At 40.6% G+C, this 19,664-nt stretch overlaps 1 protein-coding gene across 30 annotated transcripts in view; it reads right to left on the bottom strand.

Annotated features, from left to right (window-relative positions):
• Positions 1–387: 387 nt before the first annotated feature.
• LOC129834242 (CUGBP Elav-like family member 1) overlaps positions 388–19,664 on the bottom strand; it is a 60,814-nt gene continuing 41,537 nt past the window's right edge. For 2 of the 30 annotated variants that reach the window (XM_055899031.1, XM_055899047.1), the window contains 6 exons: positions 9,404–9,482; positions 8,395–8,565; positions 8,025–8,141; positions 7,705–7,905; positions 6,415–6,558; positions 388–6,300 (listed from right to left, as the gene is read on the bottom strand). In XM_055899031.1, coding sequence (XP_055755006.1) covers positions 6,173–6,300; positions 6,415–6,558; positions 7,705–7,905; positions 8,025–8,141; positions 8,395–8,565; positions 9,404–9,482 — 840 coding nt within the window. In that variant the 3' untranslated portion in view covers positions 388–6,172. The remainder of the gene's footprint in view (positions 6,301–6,414; positions 6,559–7,704; positions 7,906–8,024; positions 8,142–8,394; positions 8,566–9,403; positions 9,483–19,664) is intronic. The other 28 variants (XM_055899029.1, XM_055899035.1, XM_055899032.1 and 25 more) reach the window with 28 other exon arrangements.

Genomic DNA, 19,664 nt, shown 5'->3' with positions numbered 1-19,664 from the left:
CCAGTCCTCTCTAGGTTGTCCAATGGTAATCATAATGGAGGCTATACTCATGCCACGTAGGATCGTCAGACACCCAGCAGGTGAATGGGCTTATTTTAGGCCTAAATTGAAAAGGTTTCCTGCTTTTACAAATTACAGTAAATCAAGATGCCAGCAGGTATCCCCACCTAAAGAATTTAGCTACACTTGCAGTTGAGGGATGACAGGCTCTCAACAGGGATCTATCAGCTGTGATGCAGCAGTGTTCCCCTACCCTGAAATGTGCTTTGATGCAAGCAAAAATAATTATGTTCTTAAGGAAATGTACCTTTTCTAGTTGACTCACATATATTTCAACACATTATGCCTTAATATTTCCTTTAGAGAAAAGGGCAAATAGTCAGACAATTTTTATATTAATTTTTGTAACATTTTAATTGTACATAAACAAACCAACCAAATAGGATCACAATTTTGGCTCACAAAACAACTGCTTATTGAGTGTGCACTTAGCTTCACGCCTGTGGAGACAAGTGTTATCCTTAAATCAAAAACATTTAAGACAATATTGAACTGAAATTATTAAAAAAGCAACTGTTTTGGCCATCTAATAAATTCAGCAATGTCTATGCCTCACAGCAAAATCACAACATTGTAAAACAAAACAAAAATATATAGAAAGAAAAGCTTTTAATTGAATTCAACGAAAGGCGACTTCACAGAATTGCATTCTTATCAATTAATATTACAGCTGTACAGACTAAGGTTTGGTCATGTGGCAACTAAGCTCTACATGTTTGAACTTTCTTGAATTTCAATGTCACATTGTGAAATATAATAACTTTGTTCTAGTAGAAAAGGCAACTGTACAAACCAAACGTTAAATAGAAAATCAGTCACTTTGTACCAATAATAATGCAAAAAATATCCAACAGGTTTGTTTTTTAGGATCACATTTAAACTCAGACCTAGCAGCTGACAAATCTGGAAATTCAATCTGTCACATAATATTAAAATTAAATGAGCCCAGTCAATCCAATGTTTTTTTTCTGCAGGTCAATTCATTTAAGGAGAATCCATCCAACCCAGTTTTGTTGAACAATGGGAGATCAATAACCCAGAGAAGTGTTTTTTAATGGTGAAAATAATTAAAGGGTAGTTCTGAGTACAGAACATGTGACAGTTCTATAATGTGGTTAGAGGTTCCATTTCTAAAACCCAATCCTGGTTTGAGAAGAGGGCCCTGACGTTAAACAGGGATGGAGCCATGTTTTAACTACTGCAAAGACAATGGTTTGTATACACGTGGACCACTGAAATGATGACAGTAGAAAGGATTCATATTTCCCAAGTAAAGCAAATTGATGACATTAACGCACAACACACATTTAACATGCCTAAAGTTATCAGACAAACTCAGGTCAGATAAAGCATCACTTCACATGCTACACACTGTGCCAATGCAATACAACTATATTAAAGACAAGGTATGCTAATAAAAACAGTGCTATCTGGGAGTAAAATACAAAGTTTATCAGGAACTGCATGAAAAAGGTAGTGTTTAGCCTTTATTATGAGAAACAAAAACACTCAACAGAATTAATCCCAAAGTTGAAACAAATAAGCCTTTAAGGGCACATGCTTTCTAACCTGGTTTTATCTAGTTTGGGAAATACTTGTACTACAGAAAAATCCAAATAATTCCAACACCTAACTTCACCTCAAGTCCTAATATAAAATAGGGGTCTCTAAAATCAGTCTAAACACACACACACACGAAAACCTACGAGGTACAACCCATCACATCAACGTTGAAAAAGAAACCAACTCCTACTTTTGTTGCCCAGATCTTAACTTCAAAGGGCAACGTGTAAGAGATAAATGTGACCACCAGCATCGTTTGGCACTAGTTTATTCATAACTTTTTTTAGTCTATTAAAAAAGTCAATCACATTTTGCTGAGGATTTCAGTGCAGTTACAAAAAAACGAGCATGCTAAATATATATAACTGAAAAGAAACTCAATTCTGCTCATTTTTTATATTTTATTATTCAGACTAAGGATGATTTCCACACAAAAGGAAATGAAAACATTGTGTGCCTGTGATGACTACACACACTGAAAGACAAAAACGGTGATTCAAGTGTATATCATTGTCACTCATTAGAAACTCCCCAAAAAGTACCCTCATACCAACTAACCTAACACAAAATTACAAAGTCATCCCCAGTTCAGCAAAATATGACCAAAGACATCCTAAAAAAGCTTAGAACTTACAAGAGAAAAAACACCCACACGCAAAAGTAGTTTCTATAAATCGATTGGTTGCTTTCAGACACAAAACAAAAACGTAGTGTGGGGGGCGCTAGGAAGACCGCTCAAAACATAAAGGGAAAAATAAACGAGTTTCCTATTAAGGTAAAATTAAACAAAAAATAAACCGATTTGGAAAAATCTAGTGGTTATGTCAGTAAGTTCTCGAAAAATAGATTCTCTTTTTTGCTTGATACAACTCATGTAGTTTTATACATTTATTTTCTTGGCAGTCTTTCTAGCGCACCCTATTGGCAGCACAAAGGACAAAAGAGAAACAGAACAAACAAAAACATTTTCCAATAAACACCAAAAGCTAACAAAAGGTCAAAAAAGGTGAACATTTCAAGCGGCATAGAAGTGCAGAGGACAACGAACTGGACGATGAACTTTTGACGTCACATCAACATGCTAGGCAAACGATGAACAAACGGGCACGAAGATATCTAGAATAAAACAAAACAGGGAGACAAACTTAGGTTAAAGCAACAACGGAAAAAGGAGAGGGAAGAAAAAAGAAAATCATAAATGATTATCTTTGCATGGGGAGGGGAGGGGGTCACTACCAGATACACAATCTAAACACAGAACATTTAATGTGAGACAGAAGAGGCGAAAGGACAGAGGGGGAACACAAGCAACATGCGAACAGAGAATTGAGGTGAGAACTTACAGGACACAACACCGAGACACCACACTGACTGCCTACTACTGTACAGTCAACATTTGTGACTTAGTATTACGTTTGAGGACTTTTAATACAGTAGTCGAAAATATAAAGGAAAATATATAAAATGATCAGTAATATTCCAATTCCAGGAAATAATCCTCCCAAGGGGTTTAGCTCCATCTGTCCCAATGTGCTTTTTAAAAATATTTTCTTACTGATTGTAAAAATAGCAATTTCTTGCTATTCATTGCTTGTAATGATAGTCACCTGGGTTACGAGCCAGCAATATTAGATTAATTGTGCTTTGCTAGAATGATCTAGGAGAGCTGATTGTCAACTAATCTCAGTCAACATTTCTCTTGATTGTGTGCTTCATCTGTTCATAATTCCATCATATGCAATGCAATACAGCTAAATTACATCCACAGCAAAGGAGCTTTTCGAGAGCACAATACAAAAGTGAGTGAAGTACAGTATCTGTACTTTAAGTGGCAAGGAGGTAACTTTTTTTAAATAAGGCAGTTTGTCAATACAATAAAGAAAGGGTAAGTAAAGACAACGCAAACAAACTGAAGACAATTTATAAAACAAATGAGTAAAAACGTTTAAGCTATAACACTTTAAGACTACATTAGTCTGTTTCACATTATAAACAAAACAGCTTTTCTGTGAGTGTTTGGCATCTTCTCGAGTTCTATCTACCATAATCTGCTGCTATTCTTAAGAATTACACTTCTGTACGCTTACGTAAAATGATGCCTTTCATACAAAGCAGAAGTATGAGATGTACAGCAAAGTTTACAGTGATGGTTAAGTTCATGTACAACAACTATGTGCACCCATCAGTTGAGATTCAGTCTTTGGACTTATTTTAATGGCAGCAAATACCCTGGACTTAACCTTACAGTAACCCTGCTTAAGCCTATTTTCTCAGTTGGTATTGTTATGCACATGGAAATTATAGTTAAATAGGCACACATCTAGGTTGAACTCAAGTAAAATATAGATTTTCTCTATAATATATTCCATTCTTAAAATGCAAGGGGACTACAGTTTCAAAATCTTTAGCAACTGGCAAATCCTACTCACTGACCATACAACATTTTCACTTGTTGCACATTAACAATAAACACTTGAATAGGGATACACAGGTCAGTAGTTTAACCCTCACATATTTAAAATGTAGCAACCAACGTCACATTAGGATTCTACAAAATACTGTTGAATATTCTTGAAACAATCATTTCAATTCAGAGAAATAATGTAGGCAATAAATAGTTCCCGACACTCGGGAGAAGTATAAAACCTTTATAAAAATAGAAAAGGCATAATAGTTTTGTAATATACATCATCTGGACAATTGCTTCTTTCCATTTCTATAAAACACTTTATAAGTTAATGGAAGTCTAAGAAACGGATTACTGTGTTTGTTGTAGTGATTAACATTTATTTAACGTCGCCAATCATGAAATGCTAGCGTTTTTAGTTAACACACACACACACACACTGGAGTAAAAATCTGCAGGGATGCCAGTATTTTGAGGGAGTAGTCTCATCTAACCAGCTCTGAGAGGTAGAGCAGACTACTTGAAGTGCAGATGATGAATAATTACAAAACATTTTGGTTAACGAGAGAATTTTTTTTTAATACAAATCAATTATAGTATCTAATTAGAGCATTATTTTTGCATCAGTAATTAGTAGAGCTGATTGGATAATTTAGGATGAATCTGACAAATGTTTACTTCGAAAAGTCCCAATGTTGCTCTTTTCCAGGACACTCGATTGCCGCAAGCCTAAAATGCCAAGTGATATTCCATTTAGTGTTAGAAGTAGGACGGATGTTCTACTTGAACTGACAGCTAAAAACAGAAAGGAAATAGATTTAATGTGAATTTTTCTAAATGGGGCGGAATGCTCGTTTGAAGTTAAAGATCATTGGAGAGTAGAGACTAAGTTATTGCCGCTATTAAAGTCACTGTTCCTCACATAAAAGACGACATGTGAAGGGCAGCATTATACAGAAGGCCAAATGTACACATCTGACAGGTGGGGAATAAAATGACTTAAGCCAGATGACACCTTAAACCCGCTGTGTTCATTAAAGCTTAAAGTAGGACCCAATTACTCCCCCCTTCACACACATACACAGCACAGTATTTGTTAATGACGCAGGACCCCATATTCTCTCTCAGATATTCAATTGAAAAAAAGGGTGAAATATTTCAGATAAACTACACTACATGCCTAAAGCAAGGGTGTGGCGTTGTGACATTGTCCTGAGACCAATCAAGAGGTTGGCAAGTTAAATATCTCACAAAACCATTCAAGGCAATACTGCTGACGTCTTACAAATCAATTCATTCAGAGTTGTAAAAAACTATATTTTGCTCCAAAGTATAATGTTGAGAACAGAAATTCAAGCTTCTTGTTGGTTAATTAATAAATTAATAAATAAACAAACAAACAAAAATAATGAGTAAAAGCCTACTGTATGCAATGTATTCCTGGTACAGCATCACATAAAGACTTTTCAGGCAACTTATAAATAAAACAAATTTTAAAAAATGGCTCATCTACTGGAGTGAAGTCAGATCTTGCGTACATGTAGATAATTTCAGTTGGCAAACAGCTATTGTTTTCTTGCCATTATCCGGTGCATGGTATGTCCATCCTCATTTCAAAAAGGCAGTTTTCTGGAAGCCTCTGCATGACGCATCAGAGCGTTTAAGAACGTAACCGTGGGGCTGGTTTGGTAATGAGGGGTATAATTTGGAGTTGGGTCAGGGGGCATGATTAGGTGGTGGTGGGAGCAGGGGTAAAAATCAAGTGGATATTTTGGCAACTGGCTGTCATTGTGCAACATCATTACGACTTAACTTTTACACAGCAAACTAATGACACCTTAAAATGAACAAATACAATTATGTTTAAAAAAGAAAAATTCTAAAACAAAAACAGAATGTAAGTATCCAGTTTCAGTTGAGCAACATCCTTTTGCATGTTGTTTTTCTTTTCTGCTTGCGTTTGTTAATACAGAGAATAAAAAGGAGTGACCCCAGCAAAGTGGTCATCTTGAAATGCGCAAAGGGAGAGGGAAGAATGAGGAGAGGGTAGGGGTTTGCAGCAGGGTTTTAGTTTCTTATTCACACTCCACTTACCAGAAAGAAAAGAAAAAATCCTAACCAAGTCCAATTGAGAGAAAGCATTCAGTATGGCTTGCTGTCATTTTTGGATCTCTTCAGCTGCACCTTTAGTCGCTTCATGCCAATTTGGAAACCGTTCATCGACTGAATGGCGGCCTGGGATGAGACTGGATTGTCGTAACTCACAAAGCCTGTAAGAGAGTCCAGATAAAAGTCGTATGCAAGATACAAATCAATCCTTACCTTCATAATAAGAACACACAATATACACAGTGATGTGCTGTTTTCCCCATCCTCCAGCTTACCAAAACACTTGCTGAGGTTGGTCTGCTTGTCAATGAACACCTTAGCGGAAATAACGTTGCCAAAGGGCATGAACATCTGGAGCAGGTCCTGGTCTCCAAACTCCTGGGGGAGGTGGTAGATGAACAAGTTTGCTCCCTCAGGGCCTTAAGTGAGCAGAGCAGGAAATCATGTTTTACAATGTCTGACACAACAAGATGGTAATGAATACAACTAAGCCAGAGGCAACAATTTTGTTTTTGACAGACTAACAGCATTTCAAAATGTTATCTGAGGAGCCTTCTGATACGGATTTATGCTAATTTTAAAATGACATTTTCTACAACAAGTACTGTCAGTGGCGGTTCTAGCTTGTATGGCTCCCTGGGCGAACCCCCCCCCCCCCCCATTCGTGTTGATTTTGCACTCAAGCGTCAATACATTACCCATCCCCCAACACTGTCAACCAAGAGTCAAGACTAAACCAATTCACCTTGGTGGTGTGCAGAATGGTTTAATATTATTCTTAACGATTTCACACAAACCAGAAAAAAATTAACTATATATTCACAGTATTATGAATGAATTGTGGTATATTTGGTAGCATTTCGTAGTGTGATTGTACAGTAGTAATGCAATTAGTAAGATCAAAGTTAGAGGTGTGCTATTTGATAGATTACCCCACCACCCTACTTCAGGGTTCCAGGGGGGAGCCCTGAGGTCAACCTAACCCCGCCCCATCTCATACTTCTGAGTGGGAGACCTTCCCAGGCAGTAGCCTGCCTAGCTCACACACTAGAATCAGGGCGCCCACTCCGACAAGGTCAATTGACCCACAGCCCCACACGGTGACATGATATCATTGTCGTGACGTGCAAAAGAGTGACAGAAAACCGATCGCGCAAATGTCACCATTCTGATTTTTTTGGTGCGGGCGCCCCGTGCCGACCACGGCAAGATGCCGCCTATACCTAAATCCGCCACTGAGTACTGTGAAAACATTTCAGAGTGTTGCAATTAAATCTTACCCGTGCTCCGACTGTCGCTTGCTGTTGCAGCATATTTAAAACAAGACAGAACCCTCAGCAGGTGACAATACATATTTTCACCAATATCCCACACTAAGGTCACATCAAAAATGATGTAATCTATAACTAAGCTCTTAATATCCCTTGCACTAGTACTACAATCAAACATCAATCACAGCGTAGCACGTGATCCCTGTAGAGCAGACATTTCAGTTAACACAAATCTCCCTATCCCCACACCCCCAGTCAAACCCTTTCATGCCCCATCCCTATCCCCCTACTTGCCTTCCTTCTGGCTTCCTGCAGCACTGACACTCTGTTGGGAGAGCAGGCTCTGGTTGTAGAGGCTGGGGAGGGCAGCAGCAGCGTACTGCTGGATCCCAGAGTAGGCCTGGGTAAGGGCCTCCATGGTGCTACCAGTTCCGTTCGACATGCCCCCGCTGCCTAGACCGCCGTTCAGGGCTGCCATCCCTAGACACAGGAGCTCTGTTACAAGATTAGGGCTAGAATACCTTGTATATGTATCATGCACTCTTAAAATTTGAGGTAATATATTTGTGGTAAATTAATGAATACAATGTTTTGTATGTTTTGAGTCTGCTAACCTGCAAGCGAGCCCATGTTGAGGCCGGCTCCAGCCCCTGCAGCCAAAGACTGCAGCGCCCCTAAGGAGGCCATGGCGTTCATTGAGTTGTTGTTACAGGAGGTGGGTGACGATCCTGCTGTGGAGATGAGTCAACCCCAAAACATTTAATCACTTGGAGGAAAACGCCACCATTTGAGTACGCTAGTAGGACTTCAAAATCTTAATTCACAGACCAGGGAACATAAAGCAGAGACTAGGGATGGGAAGGCAACATGAGGAAAAGTACATGAAACAACCAACAGTGTTTACAGAGGCAAGTCAGTGGAATGAGGTTAAAGATACATACAGGTGAGGGGGGGGTGGGGTGAGAGATAAAAAGCGGGACCAACCCTTGTAGGCGTCCCATGATGAGTGTGCCTGCTGTCCAGTACTCGTACCTGAGCTGGTGAGCACGCTGAGGGGACTGCTAGAGGTGGTGAGAGCGCTGCTGCCCGTGGGCGTGGCCTGTGTGGCGCTGGCCGCTGCTGCCAGGGCAGCCAGGTTCTGCATGGCATTCAGCCCTGAGACACACGCATAAGCTGCACTTAATACGGCTATGGAACCTAGATCTCGCTTAGGTCAATATATAGGTTACACTGAGTCATGCAATCACTGTTTTTGCTTTACAACATGTGAAGCTTAAAGCAGAGAGTTGCAGGTACCTTTCCAACACAATTTGCAATGGGTGAGATGGGAGGCAAAAGTAGAAACTTAGCAGCCCATTCAATAAACACAACTAGAGCACTGGCCAAAACACACAGAAAGCAGATACCCCACATATCACTGCATTGTTGTAAGTCAAGAAGTGGGATAATGAGCTGACTTTGGTAACGAGGTAAACAGTTTGAATCAACTCGGATGAAGTTTCAATATGAATTTAAAGCAGGCTTTGTAAAATCTTGAACAATTGTAGCTTGCCCCATGACATACCCCGTGGTTATCATATTGGAATGAAAACATTAATTACTCAGTTCTTGCTATGATGATTTCGATAAGTAGCCACTCGCTGCAGCAGACGCACTGCTAGAAACCAGATGAAAAAACACCAGTCTGTGTGTTAGTGTTTACGTCTGGAGTTTCCTAGTGGCAGCGCGTTTCAGCTCAAAACTCAATTCATAAATGAGGAGCCGGTTTTGAACATGGTCCCTCACCACTGCTTGACAAACACAGCACACTGAACAAATTACTTGGGAGTTCAGGCATGCAGAGAATGACGCACTCAGCAGTATCAATAACGCACATCTTCACCAGGCACACTACAGGTGGCAGTTGGATGGGGGAGGAAAACACATTTAGCGTGCAGGTGTAAGAATGGAAAGAGGGGAAGGAGGAAGAGAGGTGGGAAATGTCTGTTTTTACCTGACATACCAGACATGGGATGAAGGTTGTTGAGGGCATTCCCAGAGGTGGCAGACTGCTGGAGGAGCTGTAAATAAAGCTAGACATTACACCAAAACAGAGAACACAAAAGGGTCAGGACTGCATCCGGGACTGTGCTTTCAGGAAAGAAATCGCAGAGAGAGAAAAAAAAGGTAAAGTGGGTGAGTAGGACAGATGAAGGGTAAAAGGACAGGAAAGAGTGGAGGTGTAAATATTGGTGATAAAGAGAGGGGAAGAATCACAGAGAAAATTAGAAGGTAAAAAACAAATCCAGAAAAAAACATGACGCTGGGAAACAGTGAGTGGGATGAAATGAGAGTTAAGAGGATTTAAATGGAAGGCAAGACAGCGAAGAAAAGGAAGTGGTTGGAAGATTTTCACAGCACACCCATGGAGCAGCACTTACATCGCAGAAAGCTCTGCCGTTTATATTGGACTGGCCACATAATTGGAGGGTCAGGAGATCCACTCCCCGTTTAGAATTAAAGAAGCCAATTGAAAACATATCAGGTCTTTAGGTGAGTTGAGACTAGATGGCCATCCAACATAGATAATTGGAAACGCTGAAAATATAAAATCTAACATCTGTCTAGAAAGACAGCAAACCAAACACAAGCAAGGAGGGAGGGAGCTGGCTGGATGCAGAGAATGCCCGACTCAAACAGAAGAAACAGATCATGTGTCTACTCCCTAAGGTCAGGGAGGATACTTACGAGGCAAAACTAACAATGTTCAATCAATGGAAACCTTATGTCAAATCAAGTCTCATAACAAATTGACAATATGGCAGTCAATGCTCCAGATCAGGGGTGTCAAATCGGACCGCAGGTGGTTTGTGAGAAAAAAAAAGAAACAAATCACGTTATTTGTCACATGCTTCGTAAACAATAGGTGTAGATTAAAAGTGAAATGCTTAATTACTTCACAACAACGCAGGGATGAAAATAGAGAAATAATAGACAAGTAACAAGGAATAAATACACAATGAGTATCTATAATTACTTCGCTATATACACGGTGTACCAGTACCGAGTCGACGTGCAGCGGTACGAGGCAGATATGTAAAATATTAGGTAGGGATAAAGTGACTAGGCAACAGGATATATAATAAACAGTAGCAGCATATGTGAGTCAAAAGAATTAATGCAAAAGGGAGTCAACGCAGATAGTTAAACCGGAAGAGAGCTTGAGAGGATCTGCAGAGAAGAATGGAATAAAGTCCCCAAATACAAGTGTGCTAAGCTTGTAGCATCATACCCAAGAAGACTCAAGGCTGTAATCGATGCCAAAGGTGCTTGAAAAGGTACTGGGTAAAGGGTCAGAGATAGTGATATTTCTGTGGGGGGGGGGGGGGGGGGGGGGGCATAAATTACCAGACATAAAAAAATACTGTTTTGGCTTGGTCATTATGGGGTAGTGTGTGTAGATTGATGAGGGCGGAAAAAACTATTCAATACATTTTTGAATAAGGTTGTAACATAAAATGTGGAACATGGGGTCAATACTTTCCAAATGCACTGTAAGTGCATTTATTATTTATATTTCATAGTTTTGATGTCTTCACTATTCTACAATGTAGAAAATAGTAAAAATAAAGAAAAACCCTTGAATGAGTAGGTGTGTTCCAACTTTTGACTGGTACTCTCTGTGTGTGTGTGTGTGTCTGTGTGTGTGTATATGTATATATATATATACACACACACACACACACACACACACACACACACACACACACACAGTGGGGAGAACAAGTATTTGATACACTGCCGACTTTGCAGATTTTCCTACTTACAAAGCATGTAGAGGTCTGTAATTCTTATCATAGGTACATTTCAACTGTGAGAGACGGAATCTAAAACAAAAATCCAGAAAATCACATTGTATGATTTTTAAGTAAGGATCCATTGCCAAGAGGGTAATCTACCTTTACCATCAGTCTATTAGCCAACTTTCAATCAATCGAAATAAAATAAACAAACTACGAGCATTTATATCCTACCAACGGGACATTAAAAACTGTAATATCTTATGTTTCACAGAATCGTGGCTGAACGCCGATCTGATTAACATACAGCTGGCGGGTTTTAAGCTTTTTCGGAAGGATAGAACAGCAGCCTCTGGTAAGACAAGGGGCAGAGGCCTATGCATATTTGTAAACAACAGCTGGTGCACGAAATCTAAGGAAATCTCTAGATTTTGCTCACTGGAGGTAGAGTATCTCATGATAAGCTGTAGACCACACCATTCACCAAGAGAGTTTATCAACATTTTTCATAGCTGTCTATATACCACCGCAGACCGATGCTGGCACTAAGACCGCACTCAATGAGCTGTATACGGCCATAAGCAAACATGAAAATGCTCATCCATAGGCGGAACTCCTAGAGGCCGGGGACTGTAATGCAGGGAAACATAAATGCGGTTTACCAAATTTCTATCAGCATGTCACATGTGCAACCAGAGGCGAAAAAACAAAAAACAATAATCCAGACAGAGACAAGTACAAAGCTCTCCCTCGCCCTCCATTTGGCAAATCTGAACATAATTATATCCTCCTGATTCCTGTTTACAAGCAAAAACTAAAGCAGGAAGCACCAGCGACTCAGTCAATAAGAAAGTGGTCAGATGAAGCAGATGCTAAGCTACAGGACTGTTTTGCTTGCAGAGACTGGAATATGCATTGAGTACACAACATCAGTCACTGGTGTCACGACGTGGCCCTTTTGGGTATACATCGTGGCTCCCCCTTCTCACACTCTCTCCCACCACAGGTTGTGTACACTTTTCAATTATGGGGTTTACATCTAAATGTTGTGAAACATATATGATTACATATGAAACTACCCGTGAAAAGATTAAATGTGATGTTAGCCTTCTAAATGAGTCTTGGTTTTCATGTAAAGTTAACTAAATCAGTGGCCACACCCCTGTGAGCACAGACATTACACGGCGTCATAGAACGCCCCCTCTACTAAGTATAAAACCTACTACCGACAAAATTTACATTAGACCAAAAAATATAGAGCTGTCGCCACATGTATAAATGGTTGGCAATACAAACTAGTCAAGATAACGCCGGGACGAGGTCCCCACATTGAAATGGCTAAGAAATCTACAAACAAAATAACAATTATTCAGGTTGCAGCTGTTTCAATATTTTAGTCTGGTAAACGCATCCAATCTAAGAACTAGAGGTTGACCGATTAATCGGAATGGCCGATTAATTAGGGCCGATTTCAAGTTTTAACAATCAGAAATCGGTATTTTTGGACACAGATTTTTGCACCTTTATTTAACTATGCAAGTCAGTTAAGAACACATTATTATTATTATTATTATTATTATTATTATCTAGTTTTCAATGACGGCCTAGGGACGGTGGGTTAACTGCCTTGTTCAGGGGCAGAACGACAGATTTTTACCTTGTCAGCTCGGGGATTCAATCTTGCAACCTTACGGTTAACTAGTCCAACGCTCTAACCAGCTGCCTTACATTGCACTCCACGAGGAGCTTGACTGTTACGCGAATGCAGTAAGAAGCCAAGGTAAGTTGCTAGCTAGCATTAAACTTACCTTATAAAAAACAATCATAATCACTAGTTAAACTAGTAATATCATGAACCATGTGTAGTTATCTAGCATGTCCTGCATTGCAAATAATCGATGCGGTGCTCATTCGCGAAAAAGGACTGTCGTTGCTCCAACGTTCCTAACCATAAACATCAATGCCTTTCTTAAAATCAATACAAAGTATATGTTTTTAAACCTGCACATTTAGCTAATATTGCCTGCTAACATGAATTTCTTTTAACTAAGAAAATTGTATCACTTCTCTTGCAACAGAGTCAGGGTATATACAACAGTTTGGGCCGCCTGGCTCGTTGCAAACTAATTTGCCAGAATTGTACATAATTATGACATAACATTGAAGGTTGTGCAATGTAACAGGAATATTTAGACTTTTGGATGCCACCCATTAGATAAAATACGGAACGGTTCTGTATTTCACTGAAAGAATAAACGTTTAGTTTTCGACCATATTAATGACCTAAGGCTCGTATTTCTGTGTGTTATGTTATAATTAAGTCTATGATTTGATAGAGCAGTCTGACAGCGATGGTAGGCACCAGCAGGCTGGTAAGCATTCATTCAAACAGCACTTCCGTGCATTTTGCCAGAAGCTCTTCGCAATGCTTTAAGCATTGCGCTGTTTATGAATTCAAGCCTATCAACTCCCGAGATTAGGCTGATGTAACCGATGTGAAATGTCTAGCTAGTTAGCAGGGTGCGCGCTAATAGCGTTTCCAAAGTCACTCGCTCTGAGACTTGAAGTAGTTGTTCCCCTTGCTCTGCATGGGTAACGCTGCTTCGAGGGTGGCTGTTGTCGATGTGTTCCTACCTGAGCCCAGGTAGGAGCGAGGAGAGGGACGGAAGCTATACTGTTACACTGGCAATACTAAAGTGCCTATAAGAATATCCAATAGTCAAAGGTTAATGAAATACAAATGGTATAGAGCGAAATAGTCCTATAATTCCTATAATAACTACAACCTAAAATTTCTTACCTGGGAATATTGAAGACTCATGTTAAAAGGAACCACCAGCTTTCACCACATGTTCTCATGTTCCGAGCAAGGAACTAAAACGTTAGCTTTCTTACATGGCACATATTGCACTTTTACTTTCTTCTCCAACACTTTGTTTTTGCATTATTTAAACCAAATTGAACATGTTTCATTATTTATTTGAGGCTAAATTGATTTTATTGATGTATTATATTATGTTAAAATAAGTGTTCATTCAGTAGTTGTAATTGTCATTACAAAACCAAAATAAAACACAAAAAATAAAAAGAAACGGCCGATTAATGCTTTTTTTGGTCCTCCAATAAATCGGTATCGGCGTTGAAAAATCAGAATCGGTTGACCTCTATTAAGAACATTTCCGATTGGTACTCAGAAGTATCCATTATAATAAATACGACAGACTTTGATCTCTGGTAGACAAACCAAAGACTTTGTCGACTGACTATCCAGCAGACAGACCGGCGATCGCAGAGAGGGACAACCAAGACGTACACTCGGAAATGTCAATTGCATTTCTAAAATCCAATTGAGGGGTTGTTAGGGTGTTAAATGTCCATACTTACGATGAAGTATTCAACTGTATGTAGTGAATCCACTCTGAGTTTGCCGCTCTTGAACCGCCCCCACCCCTTTCCTTTGTCTACCAAGCCGTCATATCAGTTTAGCCCACTAGGTACTTTTCTATCATGTCAGTAACCAATGTATGACCTATTGTGTGCGTGTGTTTATGTAATTGATTAAGTTAGTGAATAAATAACTAAGCCAATTTGTATATCGCTGATTCATGATCTATGTTAGGGTTCGCGTAGATATCCAAGGGTTTGTGACATTCAGAATATGACTGATGTGATGATAATACATTAATAAGTGACTAAATCGATAAGATATGAAAATATCTGAGGAGTTATATTCGGGAAATAGAAACTCTTTCCCGTGGTGGCCAGACTTCCTTGTTAATTAAAGTTACATTAGTTTAATTGTGTAATTAAAATATAGATAGTACAGAATTGATTTGATAAATTAAAAGTTCTACCACTACATTGCAGTTATTGATGAAGTCATCGATGACGTCGTCCCCACCGTGAGCGTACGTACATACCCCAACCAGAAGCCATGGATTACAGGCAAAATCCGCACTGAGCTAAAAGGTAGAGCTGCCGCTTTCAAGGAGCGGGACTCTGACCTGGAAGCCTAAAAGAAATCCCGCTATACCCTCCTACAAACCATCAAACAGGCAAAGCGTCAATACAGGACTTGAATCGTACTACACTGTCGACGACACCCGTCGGATGTGGCAGGGCTTGCAAACTATTAAAGACTACAAAAGGGAAGCACAGCCATGAGCTGCCCAGTGACAGGAACCTACCAGACTAGCTAAATTACTTCTATGTTTGCTTCGAGGCAAGTAACACTGAAACATGCATGAGAGCACCAGCTGTTCCGGACGACTGTGTGATCATGCTCTCCGTAGCCGATGTGAGAAAGACCTTTAAACAGGTCAACAATCACAAGTCCGCAGGGCCAGACGGTATACCAGGACGTGTACTCCGAGCATGCGCTGACCAACTGGCAAGTGTCTTCACTGACATTTTCAACTGTCCCTGTCTGTAATACCAACATGTTTCAAGCAGGCCACCATAGTCCCTGTGCCCAAGAACACTAAGGTAACCTGCCTAAATGACTACCGCCCTGTAGCATTCACGTCCGTGAAGCCGTGAAGTGCTTTAAAAGGCTGGTCCCAGAAACCCTATACCCAATCCAATTTGCATACTGCACCAACAGATCCACAGATGTAGCATCTCTATTGCACTCAACACTGCCCTTTCACACCTGGACAAAAGTAACACATATGTGAGAAAGCTATTCATTGACTACAGCTCAGTGTTCAACACCATAGTGCCCTCAAAGCTCATCACTAAGCTGAGGACCCTGGAACGAAACACCTCCCTAAACAACTGGATCCTGGACTTCCTGACGGGCTGCCCCCAGGTGGTGAGGGTAGAGAACACATTTGCCACGCTGATACTCAACACGGGGGCCCCTCAGGGGTCCATGCTCAGTCCCCTCCTGTGCTCCCTGTTCAATCATGACTGCATGGCCAGGCATGACTCCAACACCATCAAGTTTGCAGATGACAACAGTGGTAGGCCTCATCACCAACAACAATGAGACAGCCTATAGGGAGGTCAGAGACCTGGTTATGCGGTGCCAGGACAACAACCTCTCCCTCAACATGATCAAGACAAAGGAGATGATTGTGGAACAGGTTGAGAGTGTCAAGTTCCTTGGTGTCCACATCACCAACCATATAAGGTCAAGCACACCAAGACAGTCGTGAAGAGGGAACGACAAAGCCTATTCACCCTCAAAAGACTGAAAAGATTTGTCATGGGTCCTCAAAAGGTTCTACAGCTGCAGTACATCACTGGGGCCAAGTTCCATGCCATCCAGGATCTTTATAGCAGGCGGTGCTAGAGGAAGGCTCTAAAAATTGTCAAAGACTCCAGCCACCCTAGTCATAGACTGTTCTCTCTGCTACCGCACGGCAAGCGGCAAGTCTAGGTCCAAGAGGCTTCTAAACAGCTTCTACCCCCAAGCCATAAGACTCCTGAACAGCTAATCTAAGGGCTACCCAGACCCATCTTTTACACTGCTGCTACTCTGTTTATAATTTAACTCTCCCTACATCTACATACTACCTCAATTACCTCATCTAACCAGTGCTCCCGCACATTGACTCTGTACTGGTACCCTCTGTATCCTCGCTTGTTATTTTACTAACGCTGTTGAATTATTTGTAACTTTTATTTTCAATTTTTTACTTAACAGGGCTTGTAAGTAAGCATTTCACTGTAAGGTCTACCTACACCTGTTGTATTCAGCGCATGTGACAAATAACATCTGATTTGATGACAACAATATTCGAGTGATAGGCTGTTTTAAAACTCTGCAGCTGCAATAACATATTTACAATAAAACAAGGTGACCCCCCAAAAGCCAGATGGAAATGTGTAAATTAGACATGCATTTGTTCTTTATATTACTGTAGCATAGGCTATGCTGCAGAAAATGTAGGCCTACCTGTCACAAGAAAAAAAGTTACCATGAGATGATAGGTCTACATGCATTGTGCACAGAACACAATACTGACATGTGCTGTCTGTCCACAACATAAGCGTTGATGATTGATCATGCAGAGACTGCAGAAAAGCAAGATTTAGACATTGCATATAATTTAACAGTTCCATTTCAAGTCATGCTGATGATATAAATCATTCATAACAAATGTACCGGTTTCTCGCAGTTATTTATCCCAGAAAAAGGGAGTGGTTTTGGGCAGTAAATCTCAGTAACCGGGTTCCCGCTATGCAACCCTAATCGGTACCGCTTGCCGTGCGGTAGCAGAGAGAACAGTCTATGACTTGGGTGGCTGGAGTCTGACAATTTGTAGGTCCTTCCTCTGACAACGCCTGCTATAATGGTCCTGGATGGCAGGGAGCTCGGCCACGGTGATGTACTGGGCCGTACGCACTACCCTCTGTAGTGCCTTGCGGTCGGATGCCAAGCAGTTGCCATACCAAGCGGTGCTGCAGGCAGTCAAATGCTCAACTGGTGCAGCTGTAGAACTTGAGGATCTGAGGGTCCATGTCAAATCTTTTCAGCCTCCTGAGGTCCTTAGTGATGTGGACACCGAGTAACTTGAAGGGCTCATGCCACTCCACTACAGACCTGTCGTTGTGGATGGGGGCATGTTTGGCCCACCGTTTCCTGTAGTGCATTATCAGCTCCTTTGTCTTGCCGACATTGAGGGAGAGGTTGTTTACCTGGTACCACACTGCAAACTCAATATACTTTTAAATAGTGATGCACTGACATTTTTGTCCGATTCTGATATTTTCCTTGCCCCCGCCCCCCCCCCCCCCCCCCCCCCCCCCCCCCCCCCCCCCCCCCAAAAAATACCAAAAATGTTTGCGGGCTGTTAAGGATTCTAGTACAGTTAAATAGTTAACACACACACAGACGCAGCGGTCTAAGGCACTGCATCTCAGTGAAAGAGGCGTCACTACAGAACCTGGTTCGAATTCAGGCTGTATCACATCCGGCCGTGATTGGGAGTCCCATAGGGGGCCGCACAATTGGCCCAGCGTCATCCGGGTTTGGCCAAGGTAGGCGTCATTCTAAATAAGAACTTGTTCTTAACTGACTTGCCTAGTTAAATAAAGGTTACACACATACACCACAAAGTAATTTGGTTGGTACGTATGTCCCCACTACCAGTAAAACACAATCAAAACCTATTTCTTTCACTTACTTGCTGTGCTGTTTCGTTGTTCATTTCTTCAGTCGTTTCATTCTCAACCAGGATTTCTCATACTATGGAACGCCATTTGGGTCTTTGCGTGTCAAATAACATTATTTGACATGTCAAATAAGCTTGTTGACATGTCAAATTAGCTTGTTGACCTGTCAAATAAGCTTGTTGACCTGTCAAATAAGCTTGTTGACCTGTCAAATAAGCTTGTTGACCTTTCAGAACCTGAATATGACTGCACATCACATAATAATTTTAACGCATTTATTCATTTTTTAGGTAGTTATTACACTATCACTCGTATTTCATATGTCACAACGGTTCATATGCTATGATGCTGGTAAAGTTGTCTCGCGCACCTACAGTGCTAGTCATAAAAAAATCTAGCTAGCCCATGGATGCAAACAATGTTCATCCCCAAAAACATAGCAAAACGACAATCTGTTTGAGTAGCTATATAGTTAGCTAGCTAACTATTGCGCCTAATCCTTATTGTGTTTACAATACCGCGTTAGTAATAAAGCATCAGTTGTTCGACCCCAACTTCTGGGGTAGCTAGCTTTAGCTTGGTACCTAGCTATATAGTTAGCTAGCTAACTATATAGCTAGGTGTCATCATCTAAAATAACCCTCATTTATAAGACAGTTCTTATTTGATTAATGGTGGTTGTACCCACCTATGTAAAGCTAGTCACAATAAGGATTAGGCACAATAGTGGAATTTGCGGTTAGCCTTCAAAATACAGTATGTCATTGACAGTGATGCAAATGAATAGAAATAGCAGAACGTGATAATTGAATAGATTATGCTAAACGAGGTTGGAATGTTATAAAAATCAACAAAAGACAAGCATTTGTTAATTTGACAAAAATCTGTAGAAATCACACTGGATGTATTAGACTTTGGAAATGCATTGTGGGGGACGTACTTATTCCACTGTACAGCCGTACCTATGGATTGTGGATCAATGACATGGGGCATCAGTCTACTCAGTGACACCCTGAGAACATTTGCGTCGTAGCTCTTATTGCAGGACTCTGAAACAACTGAATTGAGCCAAATTTATTGTCAACCTATGTGTATTGAACACCATTCTGGAGGAAAAACAATACTGCGTGGATGTTTTGGAGTCTGATAAACTGAGGAGGACGTTGGTAAAAAATATATTGGGTATTGAGTAGACCGATACCCCATTTCATTGATCCCCAATCCTTAGGTAAAGCTGTACAGTGCAATATGAATGTCAATACACACAATAGGCTGACTGGGGAGGTGATTTCACACAATCATAGACCAGCAATAAGAGCCACACCGCTAATATTTGCGCAAACTCTTCACACT

This window comes from Salvelinus fontinalis, chromosome 35, assembly GCF_029448725.1.
Source record: "Salvelinus fontinalis isolate EN_2023a chromosome 35, ASM2944872v1, whole genome shotgun sequence".
In the NCBI taxonomy this organism is placed as follows: Eukaryota; Metazoa; Chordata; class Actinopteri; order Salmoniformes; family Salmonidae; genus Salvelinus; species Salvelinus fontinalis.
This window is presented reverse-complemented; position numbering and strand designations above follow the sequence as displayed.